General features: G+C 36.6%; 1 protein-coding gene across 3 annotated transcripts; it reads left to right on the plus strand.

The window, feature by feature from the left end:
* Nucleotides 1–897: 897 nt before the first annotated feature.
* On the plus strand, nucleotides 898–19,086 carry mastl (microtubule associated serine/threonine kinase-like). Of its 3 annotated transcripts, XM_084102335.1 has the most exons (13): nucleotides 1,055–1,352; nucleotides 2,005–2,142; nucleotides 2,327–2,466; nucleotides 2,553–2,641; nucleotides 2,749–2,855; nucleotides 7,110–7,269; nucleotides 7,387–7,550; nucleotides 9,501–10,622; nucleotides 10,735–10,876; nucleotides 12,048–12,068; nucleotides 15,351–15,464; nucleotides 15,645–15,746; nucleotides 18,065–19,086. In XM_084102335.1, exons 1-13 carry the CDS (start codon nucleotides 1,197–1,199, stop codon nucleotides 18,220–18,222), a joined length of 2,613 nt encoding a protein of 870 aa, XP_083958461.1. In that variant the 5' UTR covers nucleotides 1,055–1,196; the 3' UTR covers nucleotides 18,223–19,086. The 3 variants fall into 3 exon arrangements, 2 of the variants coding, with proteins under 2 accessions (XP_083958461.1, XP_083958462.1); XR_014604426.1 differs by lacking the exon at nucleotides 12,048–12,068 and having other exon boundaries at nucleotides 898–1,352; nucleotides 10,735–10,899; nucleotides 18,065–18,792; XM_084102336.1 differs by lacking the exon at nucleotides 12,048–12,068.
* The last annotated feature ends 1,242 nt before the right edge of the window (nucleotides 19,087–20,328 follow it).

A 20,328-nucleotide genomic window follows, 5' to 3' on the forward strand; every position in this document is an offset into this window, starting at 1 on the left:
TCACAACATTTCATTTACATTTGAACTTAGAAATGTAAAATGTTTTCCTCTATTTAACAGCATTAGGCCGAAAGACGCCTTCCCTTTTCCTCGCGTCTTCCCTCAGGTAGATTGCATGTCTTGTGTGGCTGGATGTTGGGCAAATGAACAATAATAACGTTGTTTATCCAATATTTGCTGAAAGCCACATATACGATTTTTAAAAGATCCTACTAGATATAATAACCAGCTCATAAGTTATTTTTAAAGTCTGTCAGTGTCAATATTTGCTGAAAGCCACATATAAGATTTTAAAAAGATCCCATTAGATATAATAACCAGCTCATAAGTTATAAATTAAAGTCCGTGTCATTGTTCTGGTAAATTATTTAACGCTGCTGCTGCAGCAGAACACATAGATGTGACGTAGAACCTGTTACTTTTCTCAGCGCAGTTGAAGATGGACCAATCAGTGTTTGATTATTGCCTGAAGTATTGTTTTTCGTTTGTGCTTCTTCAGTTTATGACATTTGTGGGCCAATTCCCAAAATATGTGGCATTTAAAAGACTGCATTTTTTTATATACACGTCTCCAACAATAATAATAATAATACAAAATATGAGATTACTTCTATACGCTTTGCCAGGGTTTTATTCTGTCACTACTGTGTGTTCTGGCCAGCAGAGGGCGCCTTCTCTTCTTCCGTTCTTCTGAACCGTTAAAGACCCGCAAAGTAGCCAAAAGCTTTGCCTGACTCGTTTTGCAGAAATGTAACCGTAATTTACTTGTGTAAGATTAAAATTAGTATCACATTTATACAATAAATATCAGCTTTTATACAATCGTGAATAAACATAAACATTTTTTTTTTTCAGTTGACTATTTATTGTTTTAACACGTTTGGGCGACTAAACAACCGCGTTTTAGGACCCAAATTTATGTGGCACATTTCAAATTTCAAAACAAACTCGTCGCGCTTGTCAAAAGTGAGAATGGCTGCGGTGGACTGAACGCAGGACTGTCTTATTCAAACTATTAAGTTACAGTTCGAACGCATGAAGCGTTTTAAAGCTTTTGTGGTGATATGTGTTTGATTTTCAACACAGCAATCACCATAAAATTGTTTTTATGCGTCTCGTGTGAATGAGGCATCTGACTGCAAGACAAGTGGTCTAACGTTAGTTGGATTAAATTGATATTTGAAGCGACGGCAGAGATGGAGGCTCATGGATCTTCATCTGAAGGCTCAAGCAGCGCAGTGAAAGCTCCCTCCATCGAGGACTTTGTGCTGGTCAAACCCATCAGTCGAGGAGCCTTTGGGAAAGTTTACCTGGCCAGAAAGACATGCAACTCCAAACTCTATGCAATCAAGGTATACAGATGTTTAGTCATGTTATATAAGATAGAATATAATTCATATTTATTATGATTATTTTATTATATTCGGTTAAGTAGGTATTTATTTTTCAAAATGAAAATTTATTTGAAGTGGTCGCGAGACCATTATTAATAATGCGCAGAATATCTGAGCCAACAATGTCGAAGGCCTGTTTTAAGAAACGAGAAGGAAGAATATCGTGAGGAGAAAAGGTGGATTCTAGTTGTTTTCCTTGCATGTCTAAAGGGAAAATAACGTTATGGAATGGGGAAAATCAGGTACGAGGTAAAAGCTTGGGTTTGAGTGGTGTTAATTTAGTCAGAGAAGAAATTAAGGAAGTTTTCACACTCGCTATTTAACCAAGAGATCCTGCAAGAGGGTGGGGAAGTTATTTTGATTGTAGATCATGAGGGCACATTACTTTATAAAAAAGTGCATGTTTAAATAATTTATAAGAAATACTGCAATATAAAAACAAGATCTTTATATTGATCTTTAACTCGATGGCATTAATATTTGTTATTATTTATGTAATCAATCACCTGGGGAAAATGGTGATATTTATTATAAGTTAACATTTTTTATTTGTTTTCACCATTTTGAAATTGTTTGCATTGACTAACAAAATGCTGCTGTTGTCTGGCAGGTGGTGAAGAAAGCAGACATGGTGGATAAGAACATGACTGATCAGATGAAAGCTGAGAGAGATGCTCTGGCTCTCAGTAAAAGTCCTTTCATTGTGCACCTGTTTTACTCTCTTCAAACCTCAACTAAAGTATATCTGGTACGTATAAGGGTGAATCTCATGAAAACGTGTACAGGTTGCATTTAAAAAAGAACTGAGGTAGAAAATGTTCAGTTGTTTTAAAAAATAATGTCAAAAATGTATTTATGAAGTACACCTCCACATTTATTTCAGCATTAATGTGAAATTTTAACTGGTTCAAGTATGTTTGATACTCTCATAGGTGATGGAGTATCTGATTGGAGGAGATGTGAAATCACTTCTTCATATTTATGGGTACTTTGATGAGGACATGTCTCTGAAATACATCTCTGAGGTATCGCTCGCTCTCGATTACCTTCACAGACACAGCATTATTCACAGGTATTTCTGTCATATAAAACTGAGGAATTGAGTCATTTAGTGTTTTGTTTGTCAAACTAACTGACTTTTTTTGTCATTTGATTCAGGGACTTAAAACCAGACAACATGCTCATCTCGAATGAGGGTCACATTAAGCTCACAGACTTTGGCCTCTCCAAGGTTAAACTTGACAGGGGTATGTTTTTTTTTTTTCAATTATTATTTATTGTTTTTAAACAACCAAAATGCTAAAATATAGTCTTTATTGTGATATTAACAACTTTTTCCTTTCCCACTATCCAGAACTAAACCTGATGGACATTTTAAACACACCCTCTTTAGTGAAACCTAAAAAAGATTATTTCAGAACACCTGGTCAAGTTCTGTCACTGATAAGCTCTCTTGGTCTCGTGAGTAGATTTGCAGATTCAAATAATTTGTATTTTATATGGCTCAACAATAAGGTGTTTTTTTCCGCTCACAGTTCTGTTGTTCATATTTTAATAGCCTTTCCACCTAGTAAATCCAGGTTTGAAGAAACAGGAACACTTACACGCTTCTTGAGCTGCTTCACTGGTTCTCCTAGTTCTTGCTTACACTGTTTAAGTACTTTACCTGGTGTTGGACACACCTTACTATTTGAAAAAAACAAAAGGGCTACGCTAACACTTTGAAACTGAATTTTTTAACTTTGACTGTTTGAAATCGGCCCCTATACCCTCATTAACTATTCCCTAAAATACTCCACTAATATGGTCCACTGAAGGAGTGAATGAAAACGAGTGAGTGAATTCGGACACTGAGTGCGCTGGAAGGGCTGCCGCTTTTTGCATAGTTTGTTTTTGCTGTTTAATAATTAATTGAAACGTAGCAAACTGGCAGCTCCAGTAGTAACACAAAGATTTATCCTGAACTCTGCTATGGAAACTAGCATGTATAAACCTTAGTTTATTAGTTTACAAAACTGCAGAATAGGTGATTTAATTTTTTTTTAATGCCTAACAATTACCTTATCTATATAATTTAATTTAGCCCTAACTCACTCTCTCTCTCGTACATTCTACCAGCCCTCTCTCCTCAGTGGATTTTAAAAAGGTCATATATGCCCCTTAAATTTGCCGTACCTTTCTATTACCCTTAATACAGGGCTGCCAACTCTCACGCATTGAGCGTGAGACTCACGCAATTGACACTTTTCACACGCTCTCACGCCACACATCCATTTTCTCACGCACAGAAAAATTGTGGAGCAAAGAGGTACTTTTAATATTAAACTAATTCTCAGCTCTTAGATTCCGTCAATTTTATTACGAAATTTAGACAAAAATACGTTTGGCGCTTGTAAATGTGACGTGACAGATCGCTGAGCGCCTCAGTTCAAGTGCACGTGAACCGATCACCTGTTACTTTTTTATTTAAAGATGCAGTACAACTTACCGAAAGTATACATAATATCGACCAATTAGTGTTTTTCAACCACGGAAAGAGGTCAATATAACAGCAGGAGAACAATTATGTCACATAACGTTACATTTACCTCAGGAAAGCCATTTAATGACCATAGCATGTTAATTAAATAGAAAAAATAGCTAGAGAGGAGATTTTGCTGAGCACTATATTACATATTTATTATATTTTTACTTATGTCATTAAATAATTGTTATTATAACAAAAACTGCATTATATTTAATTTAATATTATTTTTAACCTTTAATAATACCAGCAGATTGGGCCCTCTATGTTTACAGCATTAGGTGAGATTATTTTTTAAAATAAAATTTAAAATAAACATGTATCCAAAATAGTCAATATTGAATCAAAATCGGAATCAAATCACAAGAATGGAATTGAAATCTTGAAATTTTTGTCAAGCAATAATAAAAACTGTATCCTATACCAGTCATTGTACAATGTAAACATTGTAACATGTTGTCACTAAACTTCATAAAATTCTATTTAGTTACCAAATGTTTTGACAATCACAATTACACTTATTGTGATGCAATATTTGTTTTTACATACCCCCCACCCCCCACCCACCCCCCTCGCCAAAAAAAAAAAAAATCTCACTCCAAGCTAAACTCAAAAGTTGGCAGCCCTGTTAATATGACTGCAGTAATGATAGACACTGGTACAGTACGTCTTTAATACTGTCCAGATTGGCAGTAACAAACTCACCTTTATTGTCTTTATTTTGCTTGATATAAAATAAATGGTGCTTATAAAGTCCTTGAATCTGGTGTTAATGAAAGAGTGGGAACCCAGATATTAGATTGATTTCTGAAGGATCATGTGACACTAAAGACTGGAGTAATGATGCTAAAATTCAGCTTTCATCACGGGAATAAATTCAAATTTAAAATATAATAAAATAGAAAATAGTCATTTTAAATTGTAAAATAAATGTTTAATGTACTATTGATTACTTTTTTAAATGTATTATTTTAGTTTATGTACTGTTGATCAAATAAATACAGCCTTACAGGGTATCTGCACAATTTTTAAAGTGAAATTTAAGGCTTTTTAAGACCTTTTTAAGACCTGAAGAAATCAAAATTAATACTGTACATTAGGGGTGTGCAATATTGACAAAAATATGTCTCAATATTTTCAAAGTTTTGTTGATGATAATTAGATGATATTTTACTGATTGTGTTTTTGTACTGGTACCCTGGCTGGTTTAGGCCTGTTGTTGACAGAAAACCCACGATATTCATATTTTTTATATTCTATGCAGTGGTCACAGTTCACAGTAGAGACTGAAATTAACATTTTTATTAAGGGGCAATATTTGCCACCTTAAATTGATTTCCAGGGGCATTTTCACCTATATATGGACATTGTTTCTAAACGTATTTAGAGGTATGCATAACCTTTTATGTCAAATTCTAACATTCAAATTAAATTATATTAGAATAACACAGTATCAATGTCAAATTAAATCATTCAATTAAAATCCATCCTTGCAGTGCAGAGGTGACACAGAAGCGGCATCAAAACTGGCATTAGCCTACTATATTTACACTTCATTTACAATTGCATAAATAAAGCTATTCAATATTTAAATATGAAATGATTTATAATTTTAACGTTTTAATTAAAGGATACTTTAAATATGAAACTAAAACCACCAGTAGGTGGTGGCAAGAATAAACGAGTTGTTGGAGTCATTTATTCAACCGATTTGTTCAAACGGCTGATTCATTCAGAAAAACAAGTGATTGTTCATTGAATCGTTAAAATGATTCGTTCAAAACGCGGATTTCAGTGAAACAAAAAATCATCGCTGTCTGTTGGACCACGGCTTCATTATGAAATTCTCGTCGGCGATATAAAGTGAAAATTGACAATATTGTGTCCAAAAAGTAACTCACAATGTTAACTTTATTGTTAATTTAACTGCTGTTTAAAATAAATAGCACATTTGCAATTGTGCACAGGAAAACGGCACTCTTGCTCATGTGATATTCTATTATGACAACATAATATGATATAAATATAAGACAAAAACTCATTTGGGCACATCTATAACTGCACTGACACATCACGCAATGAAAGCAAGCATGAGAGAAACGCGATGTCAGCTCGCACTCGCAGTGCCTCATACATAGTTAAAACAATGATTACAATATCATCATAGTTCATAGACAATATCGCACACTCCTAAGCACATGAAGAATGAACTTACAACTGAACTGACATTTACTCGTTTTCTTCTCTCCTCTCGCGTGCAGGAGACAGACGTAGGCTAATATGCTGCCGTAAGTGACGCAAATTGTCATGTGAACAAGCAAATCCACAAAGATATAATTAAAAAAATAATAAGTAGGCCTACGCTAATTAGATAGTTTTAATTTCGAAAGCATTTAGATAAGTCTAAGTCAAAGTGTCATCTTAAATTTAAGACCTTTCATAAGTAAAAATAAGACATTTTTTAAAAATATATATATTTTTAAGACTTTTTATGGCCTTAAATTTAAAAAATCTAATTTAAGACCTTTTAAGACTTTTTAAGGATCCGCGGGGACCCTGGCCTTAGTGAGCATAAGAGACTTCTTTCAAAAATCAAACCAACCCCAAAATGGTGCTGTAAATAGTTTTAGAAGCACTTAGTAGTTGAATTGTCTGAACTAGTTGGTTTGAAGGAGCTGTATGATTAGGGTTCACCGGACCCTGTTGAGGCGTGCTGTTCATATGGAACGTGAGCTTGTTTAAAAACGGCTTGATGAAGTGCAACAGAACTGCGGGGTCTTGGTACCTTTTTAAAACTTCACGCTGTCTTAATACAACATTCACACCACAAGATATTGAAAATAGCAGTGAGATGCAACAGCCATCTGCATGTGCATGTTACAAAAAGTAGCGCAGACTGAATATAAAGAACGTGCAGCCCTTTGAAAGTAAATATCTATGATCTTCTATTACTCAACTATCACAGCAAGTTTACAACACAATTTTTTTTGCAAGATATAAAAAAAAAAAGCATAAACCTGATGACAGTGACGACACTGTACTAGCCTTATAGATAAAGTGACGATCCATTAACAGGCCCGGGCCATCGATCATTCTTATTTTTGAGCCCTTTTATTTATATTAATATATATATGTTATACATGTTTGAAACAGCTTGAATAATACGTTATATTTTTGACTTGAAATGGCAGAATACCCCGGTGACAGAGGGCAAGCGTCACAGCAGCACAGTGTTTGGCAGTCCCAGGTCCTGTGGGAAACTCAAGCAGAGGAATGCTTCTCTGTGTTCACCTCTGCTGAAGAGACGGGCAGAGTACCTGAAATCCCCAGTTGGCACAAATCGAGCTTTAGGTACATGTCAGAATAATGTTCATACGGAGTGTGTCATTAGTGTTATTGAGAACGGCATTTGTCATTTGTTTTTGCTGTAAGTGAATAATGTAAAGCCTAACATGAGCTATTCTTTAGGATCCAACAGTGTGTTCAGTCCTGGCCTGCTGGCTAGGAGTTTGACACCAAGGCTGATGAAATCCAGGAAGAGATTCGAGAGTGTTGGAAGCACCCACTCGTGCCAGTTACCATCCACTACTGATTCTGAAGACTGTGTCAGCCCAATGTGGGAAGATGAGCAGGTTTGTTTCAGCATTACTGTTGAAGGGCTTTATAGCACATTGATCAATGCTATATTGTCTGCATAAGATAAGAAGTAACAAAGTAAAAACTATAATCAGTCTTTTAAAAAGCAACAAGTGAATTTAGGTTTCACAACATTATGATATACTGTATGAAAAATGGATATTCATTTTAAGATTAGCTGAACATTTAAATTTAAGTGTTATGAAATAAGTGTTTTTAGATATTAACTTCAAATGAGCAATTTATGCAAAATGTAATCGAAGTATTAAAAAATAGAGTAAATGTGCAGCACAATTAAATATTTAATCAAACTAATAACAATACGGTACCAATATATTGTGCGGATGTAAAATAAATCCTTAAATTATTGTATTATCACAAAGTACAAAAATAAAGTATTTTTTAAATTACAATATTCTAATTATTTTATGTATTTTATTATATTTTATATTGTATATGATATCACATTTCTTGGGTAAGTACACATACTGTAAGATAAATTGTAACCGAAATATTAATATTGAAATAATTGAAAATAACAGTTTACTATTTGAAAATATTTTAAAGTATAGTTTATTCCTGTTGATCGCAAAGCTGAATTTTCAGCAGTCATTAGTTTAGTGTCACATGATCCTTCATAAATCATTCTAATATGCTAATTGGTGCTCACTAGGGCTGTAGTCAAGACCACCTTTGTCGAGTCCAAGACCAGGACTAGTCGAGTCCAAGTCAAGACCGAGTCCAAAAAGGTTCGAGTCCGAGTCAAGACCAAGTCCAGGACAGGAAAAAAAAAGTCTGCTAAAAAATATAGGCTAGCCTATAGAAATTAAATCATTATGTAATAATGAAATAATGAATAATTTTAATTTTATTTAAAATAATTGACTAATTCAAAGAACAACAAAAAAATTATAATTATAATACCTAGGCCTAACACATTCGTTTCGACTGTCTGATCAGCCTTACATTCTGTTCCTGTCAATCATACACGCGATGTCAACCAATTAAACTGCATGAGGGAAGACCGAGACAACTCACAGACACACACACACACACAAGAGATGCGGATAAACCGCGGATCGGGCGGATGACGTGACGAAAAATAATATTTTAATTAAATTCGGGCGGGTGGCGGCTGAAGCAATCAAATGAAAAAAGTTTGCCACTAAGCAGACCTGCAAGTTATGAGCTGGGTTATTTTGTTTCGATATTAGCTATATTTTAAAACAGCCAGTCATTGCGCCTACCACTCATGGAATAGGCAAAGAAAGAAAGGTAAGAAAAAAAGTCGGAAAACTTTGCCCATTAATTAGATATGCAAGGCAAGCAGGCTAGTTTTCGGGTTGTTATGGACAATTAAAAATTTGAATATTTACGTTGCACTAGCGGTGGACTTTCAGCGAGTTTATTTAAACATTTATTTTTTAAAGAGCTGTTTGTGAGTCAAAAGAGCCGGCTCTTTCAGTGAGCTGAGTGAAACGAGCCGGCTCACGAAAAAGAGCCGAAATACTTATTAGGTGGCCAGTGTTTCACTTTCCCTCAAATAATATATTGTTTTAATATCGCGGCGACGTATGTGTGATTACTGGGAACATAATAAAGAAACCTGGACTCGGTCGAGACCAAAAGCCATATTTGACAAGTCCGAGTCAGAATACCAGCGAGTCCGAGACCATAGAAAAGCGGAAAAGTCCAAGACCGGACTCGAGTACTACAGCCCTAGTGCTCACGAAACATTTTTTATTATTATCAATGTTGAAAACCATGATAAAAAATGTTCAGGATTCTTTGAGGAAAAGAAAGTTCAAAATATCAGCATTATTTGAAAGTAAAATTCTTTTAAAAAAAACAAAACACATTGACCCTAAACTTTTAAACAGAAAAAGTGCAATTTATCATGTATATGATAATAAAAAAATCAACCTGACAATGTCTTGCAATTCCAGAATTTACTAGATGGCGAGAACCTTCCTCAGGTAAACGGAAGAGAAAGGGCCAATAGAATGTCAAAAAACATTCCCTTGACACCTGTGGAGAGGAGGAACATGTTTCCAGCACGAGCTCAGGATCACAGCAATGTTTTGACTCCGCTCAATAACCAACTGGACAATAGCAGAAATATTAAACCAGATATTTCTGCAAAAAGGCTCCATTTCAGTGCAAACAAGCACAGTGCCACATCACTGGGTATGGCTGTTCCCCATCAGTCATTTGGGAACAATTTTATGAAGCCAGAGCCGCCAATAGAGCCCAAAGTCTCAGTAAAGAGAGCGTTTGAAGAAGTAGAGAAAAGCCCAGAGCAGGCTGAGATCCACTGCAAGAAAAACAATGTAGTGTACAAAAGGTCCTTCCATATTCCTGAGGGCAACTCAACGGCCAACACAGGCTTGACAGGAATTTTCTCAACTGTGGGGCTTGATGATGGTAGAACTGCACCGAAATGTCAACACTACAGTGAGAGAATGGGCCCAAAGCAATCTAGTCCCGTAGATGTGGCCAAAAATCTCTTCTCTGATCTCGAAGATCAAGGCGAGGGGATGACTTTGCTTAAAGCAGAGACCAACTTGAGCTCCCCAACCTCACCTGGCGATGCCCGAAGTATCAGAAGAAGCCTTAGTTTAGACTCGGACGGCTCGGGCCATGAGATGTCACTGGTTGCTAACACGCCACAAAATTCGACAGACTTCAAACATGAGGCTTTGTCGTCCTCTTTCGAGGAGCTGGATGAAAACGAGATTTCCGTAGTCACGCCGGCAGCTCGGCCCACAATAGCTACACCAAAGCATAGCAGCTCAAAGCAACACAGGGGTGAATCTAAGTGTTCTCTTCTTGACCATCCTCATGGGCTATCTGACAGTATGATCAAATCACCTGGCTTCCTCAAACCCAAGAACGTGGTTGCGTTCAGGAGCTACTGCAGCTCCATAAACCGCTCTTGTATGTCGCATCTCAGCCTAGCCTCTTTGGATGCCATGGAGATGTCTGCGTCAACCTCCTTCCACAATGCCCAGTCTGCAGTGACTCCAGTTCAGAAGAAAAGGCCCAGTCTGAGCAGCTCACTTTACCAGGTGAGGAGCCTTTTGGAGTCTTTTTGGAACTCAAAAAAACTGAAGAAAAGGATTTTAGTTGGAATTAAAATCATTTAAAATGAAATAGTCATATTTTCTTTTTCTTTTCTAGACTCCACAGCAGATGATTGTGTCTCAAACTCCCTACAGAACACCCAAAAGTGTCCGTAGAGGTCCAGAACGTGTAGAAGGGGCTCCTATTTTGGGAACTCCTGACTACTTGGCACCAGAACTTTTATTAGGCAAACCTCATGGTAAGAGTTTGTGTGATCAGTATGTGATGTGTTTATCTTGTGCTGATATGTGCCTCAAATATTAGTCTGTTAAATGATAATAGGCATTTATCGCATCACAATAGAACGCCGGAAGTAGCCGCGAAAAATTGCTGAAGCAGTGTACTGCGTCTTCCGGTTATTGCGTTTACCATGGCTGCCTGTTAATTATCACTGGACTACTTCGCTCTCGCATCTCCCAAAAGTTTCTTTTTTTGTTTGTTTTCTTGATTCCATTTTAATGGTTTAATTAAATTGTTATAACCATTTATTTAAAATGTAATGATTTAAGCAAAACTTTCTTCAAAGGTTAAACCAAACTTTTATTTTGACGGGTTGCCGTGCCGTCTCTCTGTGTTTTATGATATGACGATAGTTTTTCTCAAATTAAGCTAAAATGCTGCTGAAGTGACTCTCAGAGCGGCTGTGTTGATGAAGTGCATTAATGTCCTCATATAACGTTAGGCTGAAAACATCGCGAGCATCATGCGTGTCTCAGTGTGTGTGTGTGTGGTAAATGAAACAGAGACACGCAGAACTGCTTGATTCCTATTTAAATAGTCTTTATGCGGTTTAATATTGACAGACACTGGTCTATATCGCGATTTTATTTAAGTTTACTGACCTACTTTTCAGGTAGCTAAGTAACCACCGGAAGTGCGAGTACACTGCTTGGCGATTTCGAACGTTCCGAAACCAGGAAATGAGATAAAGGCCTATTGTCAACCATTATGGATTTTACAATGGCCGAGAGAGCAGGGTGTCCCAACAGCTCATATAATGCTGAAATATGATATAATACAAAATGTGGAATGCATGTCTTTAAATTAAGCATTTGATACAGTGCACTTACACTGTACATGTTGTTATATTTAAAAAAAAAAATACTTTCATGTAATAGTTTTGTAAATAATTTCTATAGTTACATCTGTAATTAACACTGTTGAACCTTCTCTTACCCCTTCACCCAACCTTAAACCTAACAATATCACCAAACGTCCCTTACCGTACCCGTATCCCACCACAATAGCAGCATAAGGGTTTTGCAATACAACATAACAATTGTAAAATTCATTTTTGTTACACAGTACATATACAAATAACGTGGGGACAAATCTTTTACTTTGCTTCATTAACAGATGTTATGTTTTAGTTTCAGGGTCTGTGCGTTATGGTAAGTATGCTAAAAAGTATTCTGTTGAGATCATAAGCCATGGAGATGTTGGTGCATGTGTGGGCAGCTTACCTTTACCGCATTAGATAAGGACGTGGCTGACTAATTCCATTATGGGTCGCAGCTTTTGTGATTGGCAGCTCCTGATTCATCACCCTTAATGCTTCAGTAATGCTGAATGTCTCAACTCTGTTGGGATGTTATGACGGTGCTTGGGAATTCTGGGGCATTATACTAAAAAAGCAATTTCAATGTTTATTGTCAGTCAATTAAAAGTAATTTGTGGCTTGACTTCCTGTAAAGTCTGAACGCTAACTTTGTGTAGCTTTCGAAACATTGCTCTGTTGAGCGGACCGTGTCAACTTGCGTTTCAACCAAGGGTGTGAGTTAGGGGCATAACTGCCTGTTTGGCTTAGCAATGGAAGTCTTTGGTATGGTTTAAGGAAAGTTTTGATGCAACAACTTAGCATATGCGTACAGCCAAAGGCATAGCCTTTAAACAGTGCTCAACACTTGCTCATTTAGAGTTTTTCATCTCTGTCCAGAGCTTGACATTAACTTTTTGCTCACCAGCTACTGTGGCAAGTGGTTTTCCAAAGTTACTAGCCACTCAGCATTTTCACTGGCCACAACTGCCATATAGATATTTTTTATATTATTATCTCATAATTTGGCATCAGGTATAGGCTACTGTTACTTTAAGACCTGACGCACGGATTCATTATACTGTTACACATGGTTTTTCACTCACAACTGTTTACGTTCACTTAATACACAACTGATTGTGTTTACGTGAATACTCACAAGACCGGCATTTTGAGATCATTTTGTGTGTATTTGACTTTAAGGGCAATAAGTAGTGAAAAATAATAGGGGTGCACGATTCAGAAAATGTCACGATTCGATTCGATATCGATTTTTAGGCTCAAGATTCGATTCAAAATCGATTTTCGATTCAAAACCGATTCTCGATTCAAAAAAACGATTCACAGTATGTAATGTTAGGGGTGGGAATCTTTAGTCACCCCACGATCCGATCCAATTCCAGAATGATTCGGTAACACTTTACAATAAGGTTCCTTTATTAAACATTAGTAAATGTATTAACTAACATGAACTAACAATGAGCAATACATTTACTACTGTTTTTGTTAATCTTTGTTAATGTTCATTGTTTGTTCATGTTAGTTCACAGTGCATTACCTAATGTTAACAAGATTTTAATAAAGTATTAGTAAATGTTGAAATTAACAAAGATGAACAAATGCTGTATAAGTGCAGTTCATTATTAGTTAATGTTAACTAATGTAGTTAACTAATGAACCTTATTGTAAAGTGTTACCAATGATTCTTTATCTACTCCTCAACCCTCCCCTCACAAGTATACACGGAGTCGCACAGCCGCATGCGCGAGCAGTCTACACAAACAAAGCGCGCGTCAGCATTTGAAATTGAAAGCAGCCTTCTGTTAGTGAGGTTCATATTTTAAATATAAAAGTCCACTGCATTCCAAACCACATAAATGATGACTTCGTAGAGCATTTGTAAGGAAAATACCGAAAGGCGAGACAGCACGCTTCAAGTGTAACATAACATCAAACAAAGTGCGCGTCTCTCACAGCGCATCCTGTGCAATGAAGCCTGTGAATGTCCTTGTAATTCGCTTCAACCTTTCCGAACTTATGAAAGATTATTTTACGGAAAGTTTGATTGGTGTATGTACTGTATGTGTGTGAGGAATTGGAAGAAAACAGATTACGGGTGTTTCTAAAGCAAACTCCGCGTCATCGCATATCTGGTTAAAAACTAAGTTCAGAATCGATTCTGAAATTCTCAGAATCGATCCAGAATCGTTGGAGAGAGAATCGCGATGCATCGATGAATCGATTTTTTCTCCCACCCCTAAAAAATAACTCAATTTAGTACTGAGAGGCGGCTTTATGTTTGAGCACAAAATCTGCAGGAATGAGTAAAATTATGCTCAATACGTGCAATCCCACAGCAAAATTCAAGCCCTGTTACACCAAGAGTATTCATCTCTCGGAACAAGAAAAAAGTGCAAGGCAGGACCTATTTTTGTCAATTGGGAATTGTTGGATGGTTTGGTTTGCTATTGCTGTGATCTCATGTCATCAGAGAAGAGATGAGATGTCGCTGCAAGTCAAAAGTTATTTTGATTAACAATTATGAGTTCATGAGCAAGCTGAGTCTACAGAGTATGAACAATCAGAAAAAAAAATCTGCCTACTTGTGTACAATGGTGGTGATTAAAAAAATGTGCGCACTGTACGAATACCCTAGTGTATGCATAAAAACTGATGTATACTTTAGACATACTTTTTAAACCCAAAGTATACTTTAGTTTTTGCATTGTATGCAAGGATATGCGTACAATGCGTGTCGTAAATTTCGAGAATTAGCTCAGCAATTGGACAAACATGAAACATTTTTTTAGCATGTGGACCTCCTGTGTTTGTGCATACTTTCAAAAAAGCTATGCATTTGGCTGTACAAATATGCTTTGTTTGCGTTAAAACTCATGCATACTTGAGTTTCTCAATTTGATCAAACTCTGGCATTCAATTAGTCTTGCACTGTTCGTCCCATAGCCATAAAAGACAGACAGCAACTATTTGCACTAAGTCTAAATGGCAACAAAAAGGTTTTCTTTGCACTAATTGCAAAATACGTAGAACTTTGGTCAGTCACATCAAAAGCTAAAACCACCCGTCTTACTCTTACTATTTACTCTTACCATTACTTTTCTAAACAAACAGTTTTCACAATAAAACAGGTGAAACTTTAGACTTGCATTGAAGAAGGGACCCAGTCAAATCTACAGATTTGAGATGGTGGACACTTTTGATTCGGTCTTTTTGACCACCCAGAACACCCTAGCAACTGCATAGCAACACTCTGGCAACCACCTAGCTCACCCTGGGCAGTTGTTTTCTTAAAATAGTTATTTTCACAATTCTATTCAGTGCTGCTACTGGCAAAGAAACTTCACCTTTTAGGCTTCAAGTTTATCAGTGTTGAAGGTATTTATTTTTTGACTGATTTTTATTCAGTTTTGTAATGTAACATTAGCTATCATGATACTTGAGTTCATATCAAGCTGGTTTTGTGTTCTGCTGTTCCCTTTCCCCCAAAAAATCAACTCAAGCCTACTACTGTCACCTCTTTATAACAGTGGACACATTTCTAACACATTTTGAGCCATGTTGTGTGTTTGCTCTAATAAAACAGTGTGTTTAAGTGGGTTTTGTTGTTCTCCAACAGATTTCATGGTGGATTGGTGGGCGTTAGGTGTCTGTCTGTTTGAGTTTCTCACAGGAATCCCACCCTTCAACGATGAGACTCCACAGCTGGTGTTCCAGAACATTCTCAACAGAGGTAAGAGGATCAATGATAAATACACACCATAGGTGATGAAAATAGGGTTTTTTAAAACAACTAAAAGTTATGTACTCCTAGATCCAACAAATGGATCTCCTGGTTTGTTTTTCCTCAGAACCATGAGAGTTGTGTTGACTGTTTCTGATCTTCATGTTCTTCATCTAATGATGTGTTCAGATATACCGTGGCCAGATGGAGATGAGGAGTTGACCCAGAATTCAAGAAATGCCATTGAGATTCTTCTCACCATGGATCCAAACAAGAGAGCTGGCTTTAAAGGTGAATCATATTATATATCAAATTAATATTTTTAACAACTGAGAAGATAGGTGATTTCTTTTATTATCAAAGTTTGAATACTGTCAAGTTTGATATATTGCATCAGCATAAAAGAGTCAAATTGGATGACTAGAGGGAGGGACTATAAGCACAAAGGCACAACATGTAAGATTTGTGCATTAAAATATCTGAAAACCTTATATATTTTGTTCACTTGTGTACTTATATTATCCCAAATGTTTCCAATAATGTTTAAATCCAGAGAAATTAGCATTTTTATGCAGTGTAACATCCCTCATTGCATCACCTGTCAGTGGCCTCATGTCCGCTTTATCCTCGGTTTCCACGTTTACTGCTGTAGAAACCATGGGAAGACAGTGAGACTCTCTGAGTGTCAGTGGCTATGTTAACATGCAACTAAATAATCCATTAGTAATCGGATGGACGGCTCAATCGGACTGAAAAGCCCTCATGTAAACACCATAATCGATCCGATTGAGTTTGAAAGGAGTGGTTTATACTTGATCTGCTTGAAAACCGAAACTGAAAGGACTGCGCATGTGCAATGACGTTAATATAGCGTGACGACGTATGACACGTGGAACGAGCTGTTCCTTCTGTTGAATAAAGTGTCATATAAATGGGTGTCCCGTCATTCTAAAACTCTCCTTTCACTGCGTCTGTGAAGTGAAGCAGGGCAACATCCCACCAGTCCTTGTTTCGGATTCTCATCCATAGATGACTGGTTTTGGGCATTTTTACTGCTTGATAAATATAAGCAACACGGCATAACGCTGCACGGTTCATGTGCTTATGTCTCCAAATTATGACCAGAAATGGATAAATATTAAGTCTGCTGTTTAAAATAAAGAACCAATGTAGGAAATGGTTATTATGCACCAACAGCAGGAAACTGTATATTCGTGCAGTGTGCACGTCAAAAAATCTATTCCGATTTGAAGCTTGTTACATATAAACGCGCACATCAACCCGATCACGTTTAGCGTTCAGGTAAACACTACATTCAGATTCATCAATCGGAATGAATTCAGTCCGATTGAAACAAAAGTTGTGCATGTAAACGTAGCCAGTGTGGCATTTCCTAACGCTGTTTAACAAGTCTGGTGGACAAGTCTATGGCAGTGTAATTTAATACAGTATGTGTTATACATACACAAGCCTTTTTGCATATGCTGTGGGTACGTTCAAATACACTTTTAGTATGATTGTTACCCCACCATTTGATTTGATGAATAAAGTAACTTGTATGAGTAGTAATTTAGCATTTAACATTTACTTGTGGATAATTCATTAGAATGAAATAAAATCAAGTGATCAAATGTAACGGCATAAAAAACATCAAAACCAACAAACGTTAAACAATGTTCACTAACCACTGAAGTTTTTCAATTGGATTGGCGTTTATTCTCTTTAGCATGCAGTGTGATTTAGGATTTCACTCAGTTCGCTGATCATTCCGATCCAGTTTCAGCGAGTAAAGAATACATTTATACTTATGTGGGTTATGTATTATACATGTCATCGTCTCTGACATGTTGAAGCCGCTCAGGCCGGCATTTTCTCCTTCTTGGAAAGCAATAACGTACTCGAAACATCTGGTAGTGTGGGTTTTCCAGGTAATGCTTGCACTTTCTGGACCCTTTGCTTCCCGTAAATACTACTGTGTATTATGCACGTTATTTTTGACAGACATCGATGTCTTGATATTCAAATGTGGATTGTAAGGTAGTAATTTGTTCTTAGCCGACAAGTATTCAGTGAAGTGATTGATGTCTATGGGTGTGATGTGGTCTTGACCAAAAATCTACGCACTTCTTGATGGATATAACATTACAACATTTATTTCTATGAAGAGGTTTATAAATTTTTGCTCAAGATCTTGTATTGACAATGCAAGAGTAAATAATGCACTCTGTAAAGTCTCCTTCAGCACATCCCAAAGACTTTTAATGACTTTAAGGTCTGGACTCAGAGGTGCCAATTCATGTGACAATAATTCTTCATGCTCCCTCCCAACAATTTTTTCACAATTTGCGTCTGATGAATCTTGACATTGTCATCCTGGAATTTGGCCACGATGTGTGTTCCTACATGGTTGTTTAAGAAATGAAAAGCTACACACTCCCATCATTTAGGGTTAGAAGAACTGTTGCCAAAATGTATTTTCATTGAATTATTTTGAACTAGCATCTAAAACTTGTTAATCTTACTAACAAGAATTCTTTATGACAAAAATTCTTAAACTACCTTACTCTCAACACTGGCATGTTTTCATGTATTTTTATGTCTTTCTGTAGAACTGAAGTATCATGCGTTCTTTGAGGGTGTGGACTGGGAAAACCTTCATCATAAGAGTATGCCCTTCATCCCTCAGCCCGATGATGAGACAGACACCTCGTACTTTGAGGCGAGAAACATAGCACAACATCTCACTGTATCGGGCTTCAGTCTGTAAACACACACGCACACACACACACTCTGTAGCGCCAAGGGCTCACGCAGTATGTTCAGGTACAGCTGTGTTGTAGAAGCTCTAATGAATACAGATCCCACAGTGCTCTTGTTTGTCCTTCTTCCTTCTGTCTCAGTTATTCATGTCAGATGTTTTTATGTTCTTGAAAATGTATATGCAGATTTGATGTTGGAAAGCATTCTGAAATGCAGTGAGCACATAAATGCTGCAAAGCTTGTGGCGTAAAATCTTCAGTTATCTTTGTTTGGTGGAAGAAAAAAAAAAGTAATATATTTTGCAACACTACTATTTACTATGTCTCATTGCACATTTAGATGGAAGACTGCTGTTTTTAACTCATGTTTTCTTGAAAACTTCTTGTCTGATTGTAATTTTAACATGCTAAATGTTTTAACTAGTCTACAGCAAGTTTGATTTTGAACATGGTTGCTGCTTCAAAAACATAAGTTTTAGTCATTTGTAATTGTTTAATACACACAACACCTTAAAATGTTTCTGGATTATAACTTGTCACTTTGCCTATTTTTAAGATGATTAAATAAAATACAACTGATGAGCGTTATTTCTGATTTTCACTTGAAACCTAAAGCCTGTGCTGTTTGTCTGATAGAAATAAATAAATTCACTACCTCTCACAGAAATATGCATATAATATAGAGGCCTGATCAACTGAGCAACACACCAGAAGTTTCCATTGCTGAGTGTGTGGGAGAAAAATCTCCAAAAATATAAATATCATAAAGTAAAATAAGTTACTCAGATTTAATTTGTTTTGAAGGTACAGGTTACTATTAATATTGTTCATCTTTCTGACATAACCTGGCTTTGTGCTTTTGTTGTAAGGAGTGGGACAAAAATAAAAACTGAGACAAAGACTTCCAGCCTCTTGAAGTATGTCAGTTACATAATGGGCACATCCACAAATGTCTTGGACATTTTTAAATGTACGTTTAAAAATGTTTCCCCGGACATGACATGGGAAGAAAAAAAATACAGCTTGTTTATTAATTGTTTCCCTCATTTTTGTGAAAGGGATATTCCACCCCAAAATAAAATTGAGGGAACGAATTTCTTAATTCGAGACTACAATATATTTTTTTCTGTTTCTGTGGATATATATGTGTATAGTTTATGTGTGTGTATATATATATATATATATTAGTCGTGTGAAAAAGAAAGTGGGCACTATTAAATTCTATGGTTTTATGTATCAGGACATAACAAAAAATAATCTGGTTCTTGGGAAGTCTTAAAATTAGGTAAATACAACCTCCGATGAACAACAACACGTGACATTACACCATGCCATTATTTATTTAACAAAAACTAGGCCAAAATGGAAAAGCCATGGCTACAAACTAAGTGCACACTTACAGCTTCCATTGGAATGAAGAGGGTAAGTAACAGTCAGGCGCTGCTAATCAAATGTCTTTGATCATTAAGTAAGTGTGATTAATTGATCATCAGTAAGTGTGACCAACTCTATAAAAGCAGAAGTTCTGGCAGTTTGCTGGTCTGGAGCATTCAGGTGTGTGTTTACACAATACCAAGGAGGAAAGACATCAACAATGATCTTAGAGAAGCAAATCTTGCTGCCATCAATCTGAGAAGGGTTATATGGCCTTTTCCAAACAATTTGAAGTCCATCATTCTACAGTGAGGAAGACTATTTACAAGTGGAAAACATTCAAAACAGTTGCCAATCTTCCCAGGACTGGACGTCCCAGCAAATTCGACCCAAGGTCAGACATCGCAAAACACCCAAGAACTACACCTTAGATTCTACAGGCCTCAGTTAACATGTGAAATGTTAAAGTTCATGGCAGTACAATCAGAAAAAGACTGGAGAAGTATGGCATGTTTCGAAGGTGTTGCCAGGAGGAAGCCTCTTCTCTCTAAAAAGAACATGGCAGCACGGCTTAGGTTTGGAAAGTTGCATCTGAACAAACCTCAAGACTTCTGGAACAATGTCCTTTGGACAGACGAGAGCAAAGTGGAAATGTTTGGCCATAATGCACAGCACCAAGTTAGGCGAAAACTAAACACAGCATATCAGCACAAATACCCTATAGCAACTGTCCATCACAC

The sequence above is a fragment of the Abramis brama genome, assembly GCF_963993115.1.
Source record: "Abramis brama genome assembly, chromosome: 24".
Lineage (NCBI taxonomy): Eukaryota > Metazoa > Chordata > Actinopteri > Cypriniformes > Leuciscidae > Abramis > Abramis brama.

Excerpts from the sequence above, each read along its gene's own strand:
- mastl (XM_084102335.1), top strand. The coding sequence starts at position 1,197 with ATGGAGGCTCATGGATCTTCATCTGAAGGCTCAAGCAGCGCAGTGAAA. Across the intron at positions 2,143-2,326 it reads CCTCAACTAAAGTATATCTG|GTGATGGAGTATCTGATTGG; the intron begins GTACGTATAAGG and ends ATACTCTCATAG. Across the intron at positions 7,270-7,386 it reads TGGCACAAATCGAGCTTTAG|GATCCAACAGTGTGTTCAGT; the intron begins GTACATGTCAGA and ends GCTATTCTTTAG.